The following is a 21,110-nucleotide window of genomic DNA, read 5'->3' as shown; positions in this document are numbered from 1 at the left end:
CCTAGATGGATAAGAGTTGTGTCCCTTGTCACTTAGATCCCTGGTCCTGTGTCAGGTCAGGTGAAATGGGGTTTCACATATAAGTTAAGATTATTGTACTTATATAGCCACATGCATGCATGTGCATGTGTGCGTGCGTGCGTGCGTGGGTGCGACCCTTTTCTAGTCCGGTTTTATAGTGCTAGCTCACTGAGATACCTTGCAGCAGTTTAACATGAATACCCCACTCAGACCCAGTATACTGACTCCGATCCAACCAGTCCTTCTTTTACCCCCTTAATGCAGAGTGTCAGGCAGGGTAACGACAAGTACCCTATTGTAACGTCCCTTGGTATGGGTGCAGGGGATTGAACCACCAACCCTCCACTCTCTGGGCCGCGTGTTTGAGTCCGTGTGTTTGAATCCTAGTTGTGATCCTTGGTTACTCAGCTCCATGGGGCGGTCGGGTAGCCTAGTGGTTAAAGCGTTCGCTCGTCACGCCGAAGACCCGGGTTTGATTCCCGACATTGGTACAATGTGTGAAGCCTATATTGGTGTCCCCCGCCGTGTTATTGCTGGAATATTGCTAAAAGCAGCGTAAAACCATACTCACTCACTCACTCACTACTCAGCTCCATACCATGCACCAAGTTGAAAATGTCTGCATCCAGTATCATTTGGGTTTCCCTCTGACACTAACTTGTGAAATAACTGAAATACTGTACAAAGCAGCTTTAAAGTCAACTCACTCGCTCATCTATCGCGAGTCTTCTGTCAGTGGCACTTTTTGTGCTTTATTATTTTCATGTGTTATGTAGAACATACACTAGATATTTAATTAATATATTTCACCCTTTATTGATGTGAATTTTCAATTCGACAGCTGACCTCTACAATACCAGGTTTCGTCCAGCGAGATATTCTCACAGTCGTGTTCAGAGTTATCTCCCATTCCCAGCTTCCAATACGAGAGTCGGCAGTGAAGGCGGTATCTGCCTACATTAGTCTAGTGGATAACCAGGTTGTTATGTTTTTTTCATCTTCTCAGCCAGAAAATTGTCTTTATGCTTTCATCTTTTGAAAATGATAATATATAAAATATTGCACATATAAAGAAGATGTTATATTATTCTTTTGAAAGTTGAATTCAACACCACAAAGTTTGTTATAAGCATGATAAGTAACAAGAAAACATTCTCAAGAGAAGCTAGTCTCTAGAACTGTATTTAAGTAGTCTGACTTTGTTCCTGTCAATCCTCATGATGACCCGTGAAGACCCGAGGTTGAATAGGTCTTCAGCTACCCATGCTTGCCATAAAAGGCGACTGATTGTCGTAAGAGGCAACTAACGGGATCAGGTGGTTAGGCTCGCTGACTTGGTTGATGCATGTCATCATGACCCAATTGCGTGGATCGATGCTCATGATGTCAATCACTGGATTGTCTGGTCCAGACTCGATAATTTACAGACCACCGTCATATAGCTGGAATATTGCTGATTGCAGCATTAAACAACAACAAACAAACAAACAAACAAACAAACAAACAAACGATCCTCATGATGGGGCGGTGGGGTTGCCAAGTGGTTAAAGAGTTTGCCCGTGTTCGATTCCCGACATGGGTACAATGTATGAAGCAATTTCTGGTGCTCCTGCCGTGATATTGCTGAAATGTTGCTGAAAGTGGCGTTAAACAACACTCACTCACTCAAGGATATTTATTTTTGTAGTAAGACTGGACCAAATTAGTTTTGTGTTTTATATATTATCCTAATCAGGATGCCAACACGCAGAAGGCAAAATGAAAAAGAAATGTGAGGGTTGATTTGAGGTTTATGTTCCTTAAACAAAAAATACATTAATTATTAAAAAGCATATATTCAATCAAAATCGGAATTCTAGATTTTGTTATTTTAAAATAAGTAGGGGTATCTTGCAATAATATAGATTGATATGGCCCAGTTATAGTTTAACTGGGGCGGTCAGGTAGCCAAGTGGTTAAAGCGTTCGCTCGTCACGCCTAAGACCAGGGCTTGGTTCCTGACATGGGTACAAAGTGTGAAGCCAATTTCTGGTGTCTGCCGTGGTATTGCTGGAATATTGCATAAAGCTGCGTAAAACCCTACTCAATCAATAAAGTTTAACGTGGCTTCCTTTGTTTTTATTCAGGAATCTTTAAGAATCCTGGAGCAGACGTTAGCCCTGTTGCGAGGAGGAAATCATACACAGGTTGACCAGGTACTCATGTGTGACACCAGCAGATTAAACAAGTACATCCATCTGGAGCTTTCAGTCTGAGAGCTGACATGTGTGGAATCTGACAACAAATAAGTCCACATTTATCAAAGCTTGTTACAGGTTGTTTTTGACTTGACAGTCACAAATTCTGTGAAATTGTGTATCAATTCTGACAGTTATCCTTCGGTAAATGCATACAAAATGAAAAACAATCCTTATAATTACAAAGTTAATCCTCCTTTCTTAGATTTGTAATATTCACAGATAAAGGGTCAGACCCGTGAAGATTCTGGGGTAGAATAGGTCTTCAGGAACCCATACTTGCCGTAAAAGGCGACTATGCTTGTAGTAAAAGGCGACTAACGGGATTGGGTGGTCAGGCTCGCTAACTTGGTTGATACATGTCATCGTATCCCAATTGCGTGGATCGATGCTCATGTCAATCACTGGCAGACTCGATTATTTTACAGACCGCCGTCATATAGCTTGAATATTGCTGAGTGTTGCGTTAAACAACAAACAAACAAACAAACAAACAAACAGTTTTGACATTGTAATGGCAGTGTGGAGCATTGACCCACAACTAACTACATTGTATTGCATCACCTGAAAGTCTGGCCACTTGTCGTACCCTTTGTGGTATAAGTGTACAATATTGTTGATATGTTTCTGTGATTGCCAGGAAAGTCAAGAGTTTGTGGATGCCTACAAAGCGGAGGGTCTTCTCAATGTCTGTCAGTCTGTGGTAAAGGTGAGAATGTCTCTTGTCTGGACTCCATTATATGCAGGCTGCTGGTGTGTAGTTGGAATATTGCTGGTTGTGGCGTTGGAATATTGCTGAATGTGGCGTTGGAATATTGCTGGTTGTGGCACAAAGCAACAAGCATAATTAGTACACTTGTACCATGTGTTTTGGCTTGAAAAGAAGGATAATAAGATTTGCCATAATTTTGCCTTTTGAATGTACCTGGAAAGCCAGTTTGCCCAGAGCCCTGTCTTGTGGATGTAGTGTGGGTGTTAGAGGTGTATCTCCCTGCTCAGAGGCCAATATTCAGCCACAGTTCTGCAGCTAATGATAGTAGAGATTCCAATTGGCAATTAAACATTTCCCAATTCCTCAGAATTTATGAATTAAGAACTTTTCTATAATCAAATTTTGAACAATATCACGATTTTGTCTCATTTTGTTTAATGGGTTTCATGTCCAGATTAACAGGGTTTCATGTCCAAATGAACGGGGTTTCATGTTCAGATTAATGGGTTTCATGTCCAGATTAACAGGGTTTCATGTCCAAATGAACGGGGTTTCATGTTCAGATTAATGGGTTTCATGTCCAGATTAACAGGGTTTCATGTCCAAATGAACAGTGTTTCCTGTCCAGATTATCCAGGTTTCACTGTCCTTGAGTTGTCTCCTATTACAGAGTCTGCCGCTGGCTTCTCTGCTGCCATGCTGGGGTGGTTACCTCTCCTCGTTTCTCCACCACCTGGCTCACCCTGCCTCCTCCGTCCGTCAGTCAGCGAGCTCCGTCTTCAAACTCCTGGGTAAGTACCGCACAGTAGAAGTGTCATCTTCATAGAAACAGGCATTTAATCTTAATTATTGAATAAAAATCCAACAATCAGTCCAGCCAAATGCAGCTACGACACTTGAAACCCATTTTGTTCCAAGTTCAATATTACACTGTTTCCTAAAGTGTTCATGAAAGCACATTACAAATTACTTGCAAGTTAAATGAGAATTAATTGACTCTTGGTTTTGTTCAACGTGAATAGCTAAAACGTAATTAGAATAACAGATCAATCATTGATTGTGATCGATCATTGGAACTTGACAACAGGCATGGTTACTGAAACTGTCTTGCTAGTTCTGTGTTAGAATCTCCTTTGTTTGTTTGTTTGTTTATTTGTTGTTTAACGCCACAATCAGCACTATTCCAGCTATATGATGGCGTTCTGTAAATAATCAAGTCTGGATGAAACAATCCAGTGATTGATATCATGAGCATCGATACACGCAATTGGTATACGATGACATGCATCAACCAAGTCCACGAACCTGGCCACCCGACCCCATTAGTTGCCTCTTACAACAAGCAGAGTTGCCTCTTACAACAAGCAGAGTTGCTTCCTATGACTAGCATGGGTTGCTGAAGACCTATTCGAACCCGGATCTCCACTAGTCCCTTTTGCATGCCATCAGACTGGCTTCATAAGACATGCTAAACAAAACCCTTTTCAAGTTCTTGTTCAGTCAAAGATTTTTTTGTTGCTCCAGGGGTATGGTTCTGACAAAGCCGAGAAGCAGTGACCTAAGAATTCATGGAATACATTTTGGTAGCTGTGGCAGTTTTAGAAAAACTTTTAAAGGGTCTCCCAGGTGTTGGAGGTTTGCTGAATTTGAATGTATGGACCCGTTTTACTTTATTTTCTTTCAACTTTAGGGTTATGACAGTAGCTAGATTGGAGTGTACCAGATACCTTCTGCCTTTTTGGTAAGGGATGTGCACAAGTCCTTCCTACAGGGGTTGAAAAATACCATTGCCCGACGCCCGTGCCAAGTAAGGTTTAGATGTCGGGCGTGTAATATACGTTTTCTAGCATGCCCGTGGACAAGTAGAGCACACAAAATGAACTGGGTCAAGTTTGACGCGAATGTAATCATGTGATCATGTTACGGTATTTGATTGGCTAATATTTTGTTAGTGTCCCAGACTGACAATGTAATTTGCATACAGCTACGCCAGTCAACCAATGGGATTAATACATTTCGATGTCAGGCAGGTCAACAACGAGAACCAAGCCTGTTTCATTGTTAAATCGTAGTAACACTTCCATATATGGCACATGTTTCTTGGAAATGGAATTTCTTGGAAATTGTAACGCGAGGTTGAAACATTTTCCGACTTTAGATGCTTCGTTAGGCCTAGCTTTGATGAAATATCATTTTGTCGAACTACAACAAACGGGACTTTTAACGAGTGAAAGTATGGCATTTATTTAATATGTGTTTCTTTTCGTTGTCAACTAAAGTTCATTCGAGGCGTCAATAGCGATAACCTGACCGTGGTTGTTGTAAATAACGGCGAGTTGTGCGATCTATCGACCCCATTACGCACGATTTCGGCAAAATTGATCTAAACTGTATTGAATGAAATTTTAAATAAAATTAATAAAATATGCTACAAACATATGTCAAGGTACAAACGTGTTTTTTTAATAACCAGATAGTAATAATAGGATTTAATTGCGGAATTTGTTGATTGGTATTTTCTGTGTTGCGTGCAGGTGGTAATGTTTTTGCGATGGGGAAATGACATCGTGTCAGTGACTTGAGTTTACTAAAAGTGTATATAAGTTTTGGGAACCATGTGTTACCGCACACAATAACCGAGTTAGCGCTATATTGAAGAGTGCAATAGCGAGGGATCACTGTAAGTAAATCTTTTGTTTCAAATAAGTAAGCTAGTAAAGGACAGTGTAACCTTAGGTTCCGGGTACTTTACCCTTCTACCTATGGTCACTTCTACTTATCAACTACTCCTTGGTTCTAGGGATGATGTAGCTATCTCAAAATCACAAGTCCGATGGTTTGCTCCAGTCCTTTTTATTTATGATAGAGTTAATCATAAATACACACACATGGTCCTCAGATATATTCTTGTTGTTGCCTGATATAAATACAACACATACCTAGATGATGGTTGAAGAGCCTGATGGTTTTTCTGATGAACGTTAACTCTACTTCTTTTCTGACTCGGGATCCCAAAACCACAGTGAACCTTTCTGTTCAGCTGTATGCTCCCGACTCCCCGCACCACTCTCGGACAACTCACAAAATACTATCGATGATGATTTTAGCTCCTCCCTCCAAAATCACATTTGACATCATGAGAAATGAGTCATAATGGTCATTCCCCAATTTCCACAATAATTAGTTTTACCACCAAGCCCTTCGGACTAACCAGTTAGATTACCTCCCTAAGGTCATTGGTCAACTCGGACATACTCATATAATGAAATACCCTCAAGTACTCTGCCAGACTGGAAGGCACCGAAAACATACTTAATCATGTTATTTTGACATTCTAATCAAGCAGTAATACTCATAAATATTTGATCACCACAAGACTAACAATTTTGTTCCATCCATCTATCTCCCGTCTGACATTTTTATTGCAAGACCAATTCTACTAATTCATTGTACTAATGAAAGGTAAACTCTATCACTTAAGAGAAGCAAAACCAATAATCACTTGCCCCAGGAGTGTTGCCCTGACCCTGTACAGTCACTTCTCTCATATGCATCCATATTTTACCCAAAAGCTTCATTTAGTAAACTATATTTTAAGTAAATATTAAAAACCCCTTTTTCCAAAATACCCTGGTTATACATGCCCTTCCCGTTGTAGAGCATGTCCCATGTGATTGACCAATGATAATAGAATATGAAATGTAAATACAATAGTACAATATCAATATGTAACAGCTTCTGTGTGTATGCATCTGAGGACCAGAAAAATCAATACAATGAAATTTTACAAGGTAATGTCTCAGATAGGATCTGTCTTGGGTTGTACCTATCTGGGGTTGTACCTATCTGAGAATAATAACATGCCAAGACTTATAAAGGCATAATCAAATTATGTTTCTTTGTAAAGTTTTTGCTTTTTCTATATAAAGACATATGAGCATTTTCCTTCGGGCAAAAAATCACAATAGTATCACAACACCAATAACCAACTGATGATCAGTTCCAGAGTTCTACGTATCCAATATACAATCTTACTATTCTGTATCATCAGCATGTTCCATGTCCGTATGTTCTAGAACATATTCAACTTACTCTTACTCTTATGGTCTTGATCCAATGGAAAAAGTTCTCCATATCAAATGATCAAAAATGTCCTGGAAGTTTATTTAAGAAATGATTCTCTCCATCATCTTATAGAATGAGGTTGCTCATTCCTACATGTATGACAGTGAAATCTTTGACAGTCCAATCTCTGATGTCCAAAAGAGTTAATTGTCCAAAATTCAGTCATTTATAAATCAAATAGGAAATTACTTTAAATTTGTGCATTACACTCCATGAAGTCCTCTTTAACTGAAGATTACAACAGTTTGTTCTTATAATTTCTCAAGTAAATGTTGAAATTTAGCTTCAGCATCTATACTCAGTAAACAAACAACATCTCACCTAACTCAACAATCACAATAGTTGTTTTTTCAACATCAAAACAACATCAACTTATCGTAAGGTCAATGGACATGCACCTACATAGAATATTGTCAAATGTCTCATTGGGCAGTGATCGCACGTGCAATCTATCAACTCCTGAGGTGCAATACAATGCACCATATACAACATCCTGGTAACATATAACGGAAAGATTTTCTCTCATGAAATTTAACATATGTTTTTCTCATATGGTAGGTGTACTCCTTCATATATATTATAAATAAATGCATATAGGTAAGCACAAAAACATAAAACATGTAGTAAGGTAACATCTTGAATACAGTATAACATCAACATTTATACAAGAGGACACTAGTATGTCTGAGATCACTTAAATTTCTAAAACTGTGACATTTCAATGCTCTCCTTATTTTTGATAGAGTCCGCCTTAAATGTCGGAAAGGTATCAACTCGGGTGATAGTACATTTTGTAATAACTTATATAATCCTGTGCTCAACTGATTAATCTTCCTTTCAACCATAGTAGCAAAAGGTAACTCCTTTGCAACCAGTTGTATCCAATGTGCATACATGGCCTGAAACCATTGTATCTTAGCATCCTCTACCTTTATCAGTTCAGTCAATTCATTATGCAATTACACCTTGCTTCAAACCATCCATTCTGTCATTGGCCTTAGACATGTACGAACCCATGTAATCCTGGGACACATTAAAAGCTGCTTCTTCCGCTCTCATTCTATTTGATAAGACATTGATATGTTGACGTATTATGTTCACATCACTGTCACGGCGGTACCAAATAAATTATGTGAGAATTCACCAGTAAAAGGTGGCAATGCTCTCTTGGAGCAAGTCTTCTGAGAATCAACAATTTGATCTTGAAGAATAATGTTTCTGATCAAAGTAACCCCTTCTAACATGTCTTTGAAAGTGTCGTCATGTATGCGATAAGTAAAATTCAATGTAGCCCTCATATTCTCATCACAGGATGTATGATTCACCTGAAGACTAATAGTAATATTCCCTCACGTCTCTCTAAGCAGAATTGGATAGTTAAAGATCTTGGGCAATTCATTAGTGAATATATGATACCATGTCTGTTCGTATGTTAAGTCATCCCATATATCTGAAGGTATTACCCCAGAGATAGATATCCGGAATGCATGTCGTCAATGGTACTGAGTTCCACATCATGAGTAGTGTCATCATAGCTTTAAGTGCGAAGCCTAAGGGTCCTTTAGAACGCAAACATCCAAGCTGTCTCTCAGATTTTTAATATGATCTCAGTTCTTACTCTGTTATCCCTATGAAGCCATATCTTCCCTAAGCATGCTAAGTGAAAACAATAAACAACAATCCCAATTGATCGTCACCAATGTACCATACAACATATTACTCTCTCATAAATAATGTCTACCAACATTAAGTAAACCGCAGAACACAGCGCTTATGTTCATACAGTTCCAGTTCATGTATCAATAATATGTTGTACTTGTGGGTCAGTTGAATATTTTGAAGTTAAAACGGCCTTGTTTTTAAACAACTTCTGATTTCTTACATCTTCAATCCCATTAATATATAACCGTATGTCCCTTTTCACTCCTATCGTTGTGTCTTTATCTGTGTCAGCATCATAACTCATGAAAAAAAACCAACCTCTTTAATATTCCGTCTGTACTCTCTTCAAACATTTCCTCTCCTCAACAGGAGGTATACAACAGCCTTCTGACTAGGCAAAACTCTTCTGTACAAATATGATTGGCCAATCATCTACATCCCACGACCGATTTATAGGTCTTCACCCAGGCTACGAGACAAATCGACCCTCTGTCCTTCGTCCCGAGTGAATTCATCGTTAGTCTTTCGACTGTCCTCAACATACTCAGCAACTTGAGGTAGAAACATATCTACCTCACCACTAGAGACTGTCAGGCATCTCTAGACTTGATCTTTCAAGCTTTGAAACAGCATAGGCATTTCCTCATCTATGTGTTTATATTCAAATAACGTAGGCATGTCTCCTCTACGTCCCTGTCGACATTATTACTACGTGGGCATGTCTCCTCCACGGCTTGACAGCGTAGGCATGTGACCTCTACGACTTACTATCTTTTCATATCTACGTAGGCATGTTACCTCTACGACGTTGTTCATCATCTCATATCTGCGTAGGCATGTTACCTCTACGACTTTTCATTATCATCCTTGATTTCCTATCTGGGTACCCATTTGCTTTGACACATGACACTATAACTTGGGACTAAAACCAACTTGTTATCATAACCTTGGATCTACATATCCTCCGTATATCATATACCTATATGATTGTCACACTTCCTTACGTGCAGTTCTATTGTTTACTTTTTGTTGTTTTCTTTCTTCACTTTCCCTGTCATTGTTCTTCTGACATGGAAAACCTCCACAATTTCTGAATTGAGAAACTCACTTAGGACCCCTTCGCTTTTCATGACACCCGGACTTGGTATCTCATTCCTCTACGACTTATCAACTCCCATTTCATATTTGGATATCCATATTCCCGTCAATCAATGAGTCTTGTCAATATCAACATGGTTGAATGCTTTGTCACCTGTGGTGATAGGCATGGTATGTGTGTTGTCACTGTCTTCTAACTCTCCACACACATTGGCAATATCGACTTCTTCAATGACACCTATTGCTAACTTAATCTCTGAACTAGCAGGGTTCATCAACCTAAACAATGGTACTTGATTGACAGATGAAGTGAGATATCTAGCACCTCACACATGTAACCATTCTGCAATAGACTCAATCGGCTCAACAACGCCTAACTTAATGTACACCGGCAACAAAGTTTCATGTGTGGTGGTGGTACCACATCACATATACATGTAACAAGGTTGGTATTAATCTGAATAGGCAATGAAATTTGTCTCTGTAAGTCCATCCTACAAAGTCAACCTATTATGGCTAACATCAATGCTAGCCTCTGGCTTCTCAAGAAATCTAAGCCTAACAACACATCAATTGATAAGGCTAAAAGACCTGAAAGTCCTGTACAACACATAGCTGACCAACTGTAAGAGGAATTGTAGATACACCTAACACATCTAATGGTTTCCCATCTGCACCAACCAATGACCTTACACCTCATTTTGTTATAGGAAATCTACTCTCACCTCCAATAGATGAGAATACATTTGAATTCATACAGCTCAAAGTTTCACCTGAGTCCCATAGGGCACTGTAAGTCTTTCCAGATATCTTTACCCTAATACTGCTGTGAGATAAGCCCACACTACAAGTCAAAACAACAACCTCGCTCAAATCACTTATCATTTCTATGATCTGGTTCTGTATTATTTCTCATTGTAAAAGAGTGGCCTATGATGTTACCAACATTATCAAAATCAATATTTGCTATATTGGCGGCAGGCTCAAATCCACATGTAGCACTGCCCCTGTTAACCCTTGCATATGTTTGGCTTAATTAGAAAAGTAGAATCTGCTTAGGTGCCCTATCCTACAGCATTGAAAACATTGCATAGATCTCACAAGACTCTCAGACATACTAAAATGTGTCCTACCTCATTGTCCACAAATGTTCCATAATTGTGGTTGTGACACTCTATGCTCCTCATTGCTCATATTCCTTGGAGCAGGGCTCCAGTTTTGTCCACAGGGCACATCATTGTCACTCATGTCCCTGATATCAACATGTGTTGATGCATTACCACTTCTGTGATGTTGATGGAATGTTTGTGTCCCGTTCTTCACTGGTTGTTAGTCATCAGTACACTCAGTCCGAGTTTTAATGTACTGTTTTCTGTACATAGAGTCATCCTGATGCTCATATGAAAAGTTCCCTCCTGTTTGAGTATTTTCTGCACTGGTCAATAAGGATACTTGTCCAACGAGCTCCTCTATAACAGACACAAGTCTGTCATTCTCTGATGTGGCCAGTCCAAATGCAGCATCTGCTATTCTCGCACTTTCCAGGACTTGATCCTTGGTCTCATGCAATCTTGTTAAAATGAACTGTTTAATGTGAGGTTGAGAATTCCTAATGATGGCATCCATGAGAAAGTTGTCGTCTAGTCTTTCAAGACGTTTTGCTTCATATTGCAATTCTTAAAGAAAGTCCTCAAAATCCTCAGACTGTTTCTGTTTCCTATTATAAAGCTTGTCTAGTCTTTCATATCTTTTTGCTGAACTTAGTTTGTACCTTGCAAGGAAAGCTGTCTTCACCTCATTCCAGGACTTTTCACTAAAGTCTTGAGCTTCATACCACTTTAAAGCATTTTTGTCTAACCATAAACTACATGCTGTCTTTGTCCATTCTTCTGAATAATTATGTAAAGAATTAAATTTCTCATATCTGCTTAACCATGAACTTGCAATTTCTGGATCACTTCCATTGAATTTCTCAAGAGAAAACTGACTTAGGGAAAAAAGCCCTTGCTAAAGCAGCAAAACTCTTGTCTAATTTGTTCTTATTCCCAAGGCCTTCTGAAAATAAACTGTCATTTGTCTCTGTAATATCAGAGGCAGAACAATTTTCATTGTCATGAAACATTTTGAGTCACTTTGGTTCTTCCCTGACAATATGTCCAAATTCAACATCATAATTTCAAGACTTCTTGTGCTCATTGTTGGTGATGAGAGATAATAACAGTCCTATAATACTGCAGAAAGTTCCTATGCACACAAGCGTGCAGAAAGGGTCCTCCATCAGTGTGACTGTCCCACACTAGAAAATCAATATCACTGTTAGGGTAGTAGCCGTACTACCAAAGAAATCAATAACACAGTCTCTTCATGGGAAACTGACCACCCCACGGCTTTCAGACAGTGAACCATAGTCCCGCTGGTGAGCATAGTTCACAAATACAAGGGCAAAACACATCCCTCACAATCAATTAGCGCTTTACAGGACATCACCTACCGTGAATGGCAAATAGCATCGGCTCATGTCAGGCAAACAACCATCAAGTGTACATCAACTCAGCTGCAGGTGCAAACCGTTCAAACTTGTGATGAGCATGGTACGGTGATCTTAGAGCAACTCCGCCATATGTAACCTTAGGTTCCGGGTACTTTACCCTTCTACCTATGGTCACTTCTACTTATCAACTACTCCTTGGTTCTAGGGATGATGTAGCTATCTCAAAATCACAAGTCCGATGGTTTGCTCCAGTCCTTTTTATTTATGATAGAGTTAATCATAAATACACACACATGGTCCTCAGATATATTCTTGTTGTTGCCTGATATAAATACAACACATACCTAGATGATGGTTGAAGAGCCTGATGGTTTTTCTGATGAACGTTAACTCTACTTCTTTTCTGACTCGGGATCCCAAAACCACAGTGAACCTTTCTGTTCAGCTGTATGCTCCCGACTCCCCGCACCACTCTCGGACAACTCACAAAATACTATCGATGATGATTTTAGCTCCTCCCTCCAAAATCACATTTGACATCATGAGAAATGAGTCATAATGGTCATTCCCCAATTTCCACAATAATTAGTTTTACCACCAAGCCCTTCGGACTAACCAGTTAGATTACCTCCCTAAGGTCATTGGTCAACTCGGACATACTCATATAATGAAATACCCTCAAGTACTCTGCCAGACTGGAAGGCACCGAAAACATACTTAATCATGTTATTTTGACATTCTAATCAAGCAGTAATACTCATAAATATTTGATCACCACAAGACTAACAATTTTGTTCCATCCATCTATCTCCCGTCTGACATTTTTTATTGCAAGACCAATTCTACTAATTCATTGTACTAATGAAAGGTAAACTCTATCACTTAAGAGAAGCAAAACCAATAATCACTTGCCCCAGGAGTGTTGCCCTGACCCTGTACAGTCACTTCTCTCATATGCATCCATATTTTACCCAAAAGCTTCATTTAGTAAACTATATTTTAAGTAAATATTAAAAACCCCTTTTTCCAAAATACCCTGGTTATAACAGAGTAGTCTCCCTTTGCCTCATTAGCATCCAGAGGGGTATCTGCAATAACAATTTATATTGCCAGTACCGCACATGGCCGATCATGTCTCAGCGGTCTATTTTAAGTTTCTTTGGCGGTGGGGACGAACTTAAAAGGAAGGCAGAGGGAAATTCCGAAAGTTATATATCGGCAAAGAATAAGAAGTATGACGAATGTAAACGAAAACGAACATTCATCGCTGGGTGGAAAGACCAGTTTCCTTGGGTTGCGTATGATGACACAGCGAAAGTCATGAAGTGCACCATTTGTTTCAAGTACCCAAACATACACGCTTGCAATCGTAAGAGAACGTTTATTGATGGATGTTCAAATTTCAGAATTTTATTCTCAGTTCTGCAGCAGTAACATTTTACTGAATTTATTAGCTTGATTTTGGGCTAGTACATTTTAAAATAGGGCAAGTGAGAATGTTGGTCATACTTGCCCTTGGTCAAGTAACATTTTTAATAATTTTTCAACCCCTGTTCCTAGATAACGGTTTCGAAGTTTTCAGCCACTCTTTTTAGCCGTCTTGCTAATATGGTGGGGCAATGCCACCACACAATGGCTTTTAATAAATACATACATAAGTAAATATAATTTTGAGTTACCAAAGTTCATGAATAATACCATGTTTGTTGATGTGGCCTTGTTGGGCGCAACTGATGAGGTTACTGAATGCCGTTATGGAACTTCCATGTTGAAGTACTGTTATATATTGCTGACAGGTATGTGGTATAATGTAAGGGTTCCAGGGACTTCTTGACATCCGTGCTTTATTTCAAACACTGCATGTTTCTAATGTTCCGTGTTTCAGTTCAGAAGTCGAGTGAGAACACAGGCTTGTTGTGCCAGCTGCTGCACACCCTGACTGGAGGCTGGACCACATCTCTGTGTGACGAGGCCACACCACCAGGTAGGAATCATCTTCCTGAGGCAAGGGAGTTAACTGACTATAAAAGTCCAGTTTTCCTTGCTGAACTAGACTGGAATTTCTGGGCTCGATCGTAGCGCCACCAGTGCCTGTTATGATCTGATTCCATCTCTCATATCACTTGCATTTGCTAACAAAATGGTTGACGCCAAGTTGAAGGTACACATGCTTTACAAATCCTGCAATTGACCGAAATCTGCACAGGAGCTTATGAACTGGATGTTGATTTCGCTACGCGATTTTGATTGGACAATGCATAGACTCATTAGTCCAGGCAAAATATAACTCCATAATTCCAGCCTAGTTCAGCAAGGGTGGAAACGACTTATACAGACAGTTAATTCCCTCACCTCGCGAAGATGGGTAACAATGTGTAATAGACAGTGTTATCACTGTGACACTGAGTCTGATAAACTTGGCATACAACCTGATAAATAATTCACTTTAGATTGATGTGATGTCTGTTTACTCAATAAACCCAGAAGAGTGGCAATCAGATGGATCGAAACAAGTCTATAACAGTGGGGGTGTTGGGACAGCCGAGTGGTTGGAGCATTGGCTGGTCACACCAAAGCCCTGGGCCCCGTTCCACAAAGCCATCTTAGCGCTTAGGTGATCGTAACTCCCATACTTTAACACTGGCTTACGATAGTCGTAGCGCTAAGATCGCTTTGTGGAACGGTGCCCTGGTGCATGCATCGTGGTATGTAACGCCAAAAGCGACATGATTCTCTTTCTAAGACCTTCAAATATGTGTTGCTATGTTATTATACCGTGCAACAATATAATTACTTATCGAGTTGAAAAGCAGATGGGTTAAGGTGTTAAAAAAACTCTGTCCCTTCTTGATGGTTGCAACCCAGTGAGTACATTGAAAGTTGCATGATCTTAAATATAAGTGCACATATGTGAAGTCGAATCATGTTGCAATTGTCGTTAGATCATTATGCATGCACTTGGCTGAAGCATATGAAGTGCGATGCAGATTTGTATTGGGAATCTATTTGGAAAACACTATGGGACAAGTGTAGTGACAAGTCAGTGTCACATCAGTTTAAGGGAGCAGCACAGAGGGATGGTTACCACAGCTGGAAGTAAACCATCACTGTCATTCTTTGTGATGATGATGATGATGATGATGATGGTGGTGGTGGTGGTGGTGGTGGAGGTGGAGGTGGTGGTGGTGGTTGTGATGATGATGGGAAATCTCCGGAATCCCAGGATAGCCTGACATTTACTGAAGTTTTATTTACAGATGTCATTGTAGTAGCATACTCAGAAAAGGTCTATTAAGTTTGGAGTCAAATTCTTTATTGTACTGGCATTTAAAGAGGATTCTAACATGATTTTGAAAATAGTTAATTCTGATTGGTCAATCAGAGGTTTCAAATGACAATAACCACCTCAGATTGAAACAGCTAGTTTTATGTCTGGATCACTGCAGAAAATAATATTTATAGACAAGAACTTTTTTCTCAATCATTGTCTGTAGGCATTGAATAATTGAATAGCACTATGTTCACTTTTACACTTTCAATGTACAGTAAACTACGGTTATAATAAACACGCTTGTAACGAACTGACCGATATAAAAAACTTATTTTTAGTCCCGGCCATTTGTTGTATGTATGCTGTGTATATGCTTATAACGAACTACGGTTATAACGAACTAAAATTAGTGGTCCCTTTGAGTTCGTTATAACTGTAGTTTACTGTATATTGATGTAAAAAAACCATCAATGTTTGGCTACATGCTGCAGCATGCTTCATTTGAAGACTATTGTTGGCATTGTCATAATGACTACAAATCGACAACCTTCTCTAAACATTGGCTCAAGCCATGTTGATTCACTCTGCTGTCATTGCTATAGAATCAAAGTGTTGTTTTATATCTGCAGACTCTCAGACTCTTTCCTGGGAGGCGAAGGAAGGTCGGATGTTTGCCTTCGAGGTCATCTGCAGTTTCCTCATCAAGAATCACATCAGGAAGATGTTTTCAAGGCGGAAACCAAGCAAGCTGGAAAGTGATGCACAAACACCTGAGCCCAGGGTCAATCACCACAGGTAGAAGCATGTCCCAATGTCTTCATGCATGCTGACAAGTGTTTATTTCTCATATAAACACTTACCGTAATCAACGTAATAAGCGCCCTGGGCGCTCTCAAAATTAGAAATAGGGGGCTCTTATTAGAATGGTATTTTGGTTAAAAATTTAAAGATAAATTTCGTGGTTTATGCTGACAGCCTGAAATGTTTATATACGACAGATATACATCGAATACGGTCTGATGATACAAAAGAATGTTATACAGTACCTATCTGCGGATTCCTGGTTCGAATAGATCTTCAGCAACCTATTCTTGTTGTAAAAGGCAACAAGATGGACTTGGCGGTCAGCCCCTTCCTGCATGGGACATGCTCGCAATATCAATGACTAGTTTGCCTGGCCTAGACTTGATTATGCTTCTAAGTGGATTGCGTGGACCATCCTACATGGTACATGCTCATAATATCAATCACTGGTTTGTCTGGCAAAGACTTAATTATGCTGCTAAGTGGATCCTGGTAGGATGAGATGGTTTTGTGAATGCAAACCATCCATCCTGGGTTGCATACTCCCTAGGGAGCTGAGAATGTTATTTGAGTGCACACTTATCAATAATGCTATTGGCATGAATTCGGTTCAATATTTATACACATGTTTTCAGAAGTGGAATGTTTGAGTGTCAATTCTTCCAGTGACCGTGTATCTGTTCCCGTGGAAGGAGGCAACATGGCCACCCCGGAAATCCAGGTGAAGATGGCCACCAATCAGGAGTCTCCAAGCTTTTCTGTCATAGCTACTCTGAGACTGCACAGCAAAACAGAGGGACAGGTGAGTGAGAGAACATAGACTAGCTCAAACTGTTTTTGGAATCTTTACTGTTTAGCTCACCTGAATGAGTGAAACTACAAGACATATTATGAAGCAGAAATCTTGCAAGAATGATCCCAGCTGTGGTGTCTCTGAAATGTGCTCACATAATCCTGATCCAATTTAAACATGGCAGTCAATATTTCTTCGTAATTCAGGTGAGCTACAGAGCCTTGTATATTTAGTTCTTGAACCGTCACTAAGCAGCCACCGCCTCTGAGAAGGTCTAGATAAATCCTGTTGTCAGTTTAAATCACTCTCACTCATAACAGTGCCTTAAATCATGAAACTTCAACTGAAAAGAATTTTTAAGTGTGAAGTTTTACACGAAATACGGCTTTTCCATTGGATGAGAGGTCGGTTATATGACTGCAAAACTGTGGTTCGTAATTGTATGAACGACGCATTTTGATGTTGAAATGACGTAACACTGAAGGACGACTTCCACATTCCTGGGAGAACCCCTGGAAATTCCCTAGAATGAATAAATATGTCGTTTCTCATCATTTAGACCCTTTAATCTTGAACTTAGCATTTCAGCTAGGATATATAGGATATATTTAGGATAAGTCAGGGAGTTTGATTACAATGTTCATACAGCGTGGCCCTGGCTCTGCGAAGGTTCATGCTCCAATGAACTCACACAAAGTTAAAAACTAAAATTTATAAATACTGTGAATCTTGATATTAACGCGTGAATTAAATGAAAAAAATGCGTTTGGCCTTTGCTCGCATTATTAAACATTGCATTTATATCAACAATAAGACATTTTGGAAAGCAGAAATACCAACTTAGACATACGCTGAAAACAAACAACTATGTATTCCACATCACTGTTTTTTGAGCAGCACTTACAAGTATATAAACAATGTCATTCAAACACTAATTACATCCTGTGAATTGTCACTGCTGGGGTCAAGACAAGCGTTTACTCACTCATGTCATCACCACTCATCACACCTACAAGTCCAGACAGACGCCACCCAACACGGTGTCTTTGCTCTTTGCGACTCTGTCAAAGGCCAACACGAGCCAGTGCGCACGTATTGTTTTAGCTGAAGTACTCTACTCAGCGCTAATAAGCGGTGCCATTTGGGGTCTGATTGGATTAATGTAAGATTGGAATAAGGTGAGGATTCTCCTGTAAACCTGACAGAGGACATTTTGTTTAGATATAAATCCACTGATGCTTGAGAGGAGGGGGTGTCGCATTCATATTGAGTCGCATTTTTGGCTAAGGGCCAGCGGTCGCATTCTTTTGGAGACGCATTAATTTCACGTTTTACAGTAGCTGATGTGTATCTGACCTGCCATCCCCATGTTGTAGATTGGGACATCCGATGTGATCCCCGACAAGTTCCCTTGTTCCCTGCATGGAGCTGGAGAGTAAGTTCCCCGTCTCTGGACTCAGGCAGAATGGGGCCCCATGTGGGTAATAAGAGCTGATCCCTTGTGGATTCCACGTTAGAATTGATCTGGAGAACCTATTCAGGTCCCCAGCATGTCTATATGGACTGGGTTGTCAAGCTCTGTGACTTCATTGAGCGTCATTGTACCCTGTTTGCATGGGACTTTGCTCATAATATCAATCACTGGTTTGGTAATGCATGCACTCAGTTAAACATCTTGAAGCCATACAGCTGTCTTGTTCAGAATTTCAGAAAATGATTTCGAATGAATGTTACATGTCACATTGATATCATAACTTTTTCCTCGCTTTGATACCTCTCCGTCAAAATCTGAGAAACCCAACATTTCTGATTTCTGTATCTTGAAAATGAACACAAAGGGCAGGTCTGAATGGAAAAAAGTAAAGCCCAGGCTAAATGCACCATGGCATCTTCATTATGAGGTTATCTCATGGTTCAGCTGACACAAAATTAGGTAGTGTTAGTCAGATCTTGATCACAGAGAGAGATCTGAAGAGATTATGTTGTTTGAAACGGTGCTGCATTGTTTCTTGTTGTACAGGATTCCATCAAGTCCATTACTGGAAAAAGCACACACCAAAGCACAAACCAAAGATTGTCCAAGTATACGTAAATTGTTTGTGACGATCCTGTACCAGACCATGGAGTGTTTAGCCGACAACCAGTGGGAGCTGCGTAGAATTGCTCAACAGGTAAAGTGTCTCCAAGGAATGGGTGGCGGAGCGTAATGGTCAGGAGTTCATGGTGCTCCATGGTGGATCTAAAGGAGGTTCTGGGGAGGTTCATACTGAACATGGTGCTTTTTGATGGCCCTGTGGTTAATGTGTTCAATCGTCAAACCGAAGACCTGGGTTTGATTCCTGACATGGGTACAATATGTAAAGCCAATTTCTGGTGTCCCCTGCTGTGATATTGCTGGAATATTGTTAAAAGCAGCGTGAAACAATACTCACTCACTCACTCACTCACTCAATGCATTTGCATTGCAAAGCTGGTGAGGGTGTATATACCACCAAGTGAATTAACAAATTCGCAAATGAAGTATAATCTGGAAGGTAATTCAAGGTACCGATGTTTACTACAATATCTGAAAAACTATCTGACCTACTCCAGTCAAAGTATATATATGTTGTATCGAAACTTGACCTATATGTGTGGGTCTCCTGTTTAGGTATTGCCTTGTCTGGCAGAAGTGATCCGGTGGTTTGACTGTCACCTGGTACAACACATCTGGGACAAGCACCTGCATGTGGACACCTGTCTCAACACCTGCCTCGCCACCTACATGTGTGTGTTCCTCCTGAAGGAGAGCCTCTATCACTGTATCCGCCTGGAGCCACTCCTTCAAGACTCCCTGGAGTCTGTCAAGGTAGGCAGCATCAGCAGGGTTGAAATGAAATTACATGAGGCCACAGATCTGAGACAGGTTGATGAACTATGTAAAGTTCAATCGGCTATTTTAGCCAATTACTCACTCACTCACTCTCTCACTCACTCACTCACTCACTCACTCACTCACTCACTCACTCACTCACTCACTCACTCACTCACTCACTCACTCACTCACTCACTCACTCACTCACTCACTCAGAAAGATTTTTGGGGTTGGTAAAGTATCCATTATTGTTGTGTGTTAATGGCTTGTATACCCGTGAAGATCCAGGATAGAATAGGTCTTCAGCAACCCATGCTTGCAGTAAAAGGTAACTACCGTATTTTCTTGAGTATAGTGCGCACTTTTTTTCGAAAAAAACACAGCTGTGTAGAAGGGGGTGCGCATTATACACGAATTATGAGTTTGGATGTTTTTTTCCCCCATGGAAAGACATTACCGTGAGCACGAAACACCGGAAATAACCATGTCAACAAATCCATACTGAAGTACGCAAAATAATCATGTAATTACACTGTCTGGCTATAAAAAGTGTTCTTTGTATATCTGGACTTATGTTTGTAACTAATTTCATTAATTTTATTCAAAATTCCTTATAATATTGTTTTTATTAATTTCGGCGAAATCGTGTGTGAAGCGATCGGAAGATCGCACAACTCACAGTTATTAACAGCAACCACGGTCAGAATACCGCTATTGACGCCTTGAAACGAACTTTAGTTGACAGAGAATGGATACATATATCATAAATGCCATACTTTGACTCGTTTAAAGTCATATTTGTTTTTGTTTGACGATTCTATGTCAACATGAAATTCTTGCGATCACGCGATCACGTGCGCGTGAGCCTTGACGGTGACTGGTCAGACTGGTTCCATGTTAAAAATAATACCCGGGAATAGCGATCAGCTGCTTCGCTTAGGGTTATTATTGTTTTAAATATGTTTAGTAAAGGCTTCATATAATTAAGAAAATAATGGTATATATTATTCCTGATAAAAAAAAACAGTTTCAGGTACAATAG

General features: G+C 39.8%; 1 protein-coding gene across 2 annotated transcripts in view; it reads left to right on the top strand.

Annotated features, from left to right (window-relative positions):
• The window catches only part of LOC124116366, a 53,505-nt gene that overhangs the window by 12,794 nt on the left and 19,601 nt on the right, over positions 1-21,110 (top strand). For both annotated transcript variants that reach the window (XM_048397766.1, XM_048397765.1), the window contains exons 8-17: positions 863-1,000; positions 2,148-2,216; positions 2,899-2,967; positions 3,641-3,761; positions 14,232-14,330; positions 16,247-16,412; positions 17,088-17,223; positions 18,591-18,649; positions 19,235-19,385; positions 19,865-20,062. In XM_048397766.1, coding sequence (XP_048253723.1) covers positions 863-1,000; positions 2,148-2,216; positions 2,899-2,967; positions 3,641-3,761; positions 14,232-14,330; positions 16,247-16,412; positions 17,088-17,223; positions 18,591-18,649; positions 19,235-19,385; positions 19,865-20,062 — 1,206 coding nt within the window. The remainder of the gene's footprint in view (positions 1-862; positions 1,001-2,147; positions 2,217-2,898; positions 2,968-3,640; positions 3,762-14,231; positions 14,331-16,246; positions 16,413-17,087; positions 17,224-18,590; positions 18,650-19,234; positions 19,386-19,864; positions 20,063-21,110) is intronic.

The sequence above is a fragment of the Haliotis rufescens genome, unplaced genomic scaffold, assembly GCF_023055435.1.
Source record: "Haliotis rufescens isolate VD_foot unplaced genomic scaffold, xgHalRufe1.0.p SCAF_17, whole genome shotgun sequence".
NCBI classification, from domain to species: domain Eukaryota; kingdom Metazoa; phylum Mollusca; class Gastropoda; order Lepetellida; family Haliotidae; genus Haliotis; species Haliotis rufescens.
Note: the sequence above shows the minus strand (reverse complement) of the source record. Positions and strands in the feature narration are given on the sequence as shown.